The sequence below is a fragment of the Perkinsus marinus genome (genome assembly GCF_000006405.1).
Source record: "Perkinsus marinus ATCC 50983 genomic scaffold scf_1104296939044, whole genome shotgun sequence".
NCBI classification, from domain to species: domain Eukaryota; phylum Perkinsozoa; order Perkinsida; family Perkinsidae; genus Perkinsus; species Perkinsus marinus.
Window position 1 is genome coordinate 1 of NW_003213287.1, and position 1034 is coordinate 1034.

The 1034-nt window shown below is 49.8% G+C and overlaps 1 protein-coding gene across 1 annotated transcript; it reads right to left on the bottom strand.

Moving 5' to 3' along the window:
• Positions 1-177: 177 nt before the first annotated feature.
• On the bottom strand, positions 178-891 carry Pmar_PMAR027463 (hypothetical protein; the record flags this gene model as incomplete). The annotated part of the gene is made up of 1 exon (XM_002782550.1): positions 178-891. One exon carries the CDS (start codon positions 889-891, stop codon positions 178-180), a length of 714 nt encoding a protein of 237 aa, XP_002782596.1.
• Positions 892-1034: the final 143 nt, after the last annotated feature.

Consider the following 1034-nt stretch of genomic DNA (forward strand, 5'->3'; position numbering starts at 1 on the left):
CATGCTCGGGCGTGATCATGTTATTGAGTACAAGTTCCCACACCAAGGCGGACTTCCTCGGGTTATGCTTGAAGTGGCTCACATAACGGAGAGTCTGCGCGAGCTTCTCCAAAGCCTCACCCTGGAACGTAGGGTCGAAGAAACAGGTGTAGGTGACAACACCGTTGGCGAAGGAATCTACATAGAACTCTTAGGCTCGACATTATGGGAACGGAAGCATTCGTTGATCTCAGAGATGTAAGCACTTCCCTTACGATCCACATCGAAGGCAGCAAGCTGCAACACTTGGGCGCCGGACTTCTGAGCCAAGTTAGTAGGAGCATCGAACACCTTAACAACAGTGTTTCGAGTAGCCATGGTCTCGTCAATGAGAGTCTGGTAAAGCTTCTGTACTTCAACGGATCTCTCCTGAAGGAATCGAGGGGTAGCCACAAGCTGGAGATCGGTCTCATCCATCATGTCCTCGAACTTGACACTGGAGTCAAACTGTTGTTTATCAACAACAAAGACGCCAAGAGGGAACTTTCCTTCAGGCATGGGAGGCTTCTCAGACTTGAGGAAGGTGACCGAGAAGCCACAATCCTGAGCAGTGTTGATGTACTCGGCAACCTTGGCATCAGTGATGGCGACCTTCTCAGGCTCCATAGTGGTGAGATAGAAAGCCGAATCCGCATCCTCAATCTCGAAATGGATATAGTCAGACTCAGTAGCCTGAGCAACCTTCTTAGCAGCGATAAGGCAATGAAGGTGTCTGGCAATCTGAGCACTGGTGAAGTGCTTGAAGTAGCTGGGGTGAAGGCCGAGCTCAGCAAAGTAGTAAACAATCTCTTGCCAAAGAGAGCCGGCAGCGAGTACACCTTCCTTGATGATGATAGAGAAGACCTGAGTCATCTTAGTTTCCAAATCCTCAGGGGTCAGAGAGATGTTAGTGTTCTTCACCTGCTCCTTCAAAGCTTCCTCATTCTCAGGGGAGAGATAACACACACCACCGTCACACTTGAGGTCGAGCTGACTGAGCACTTCCTTGATGTCGT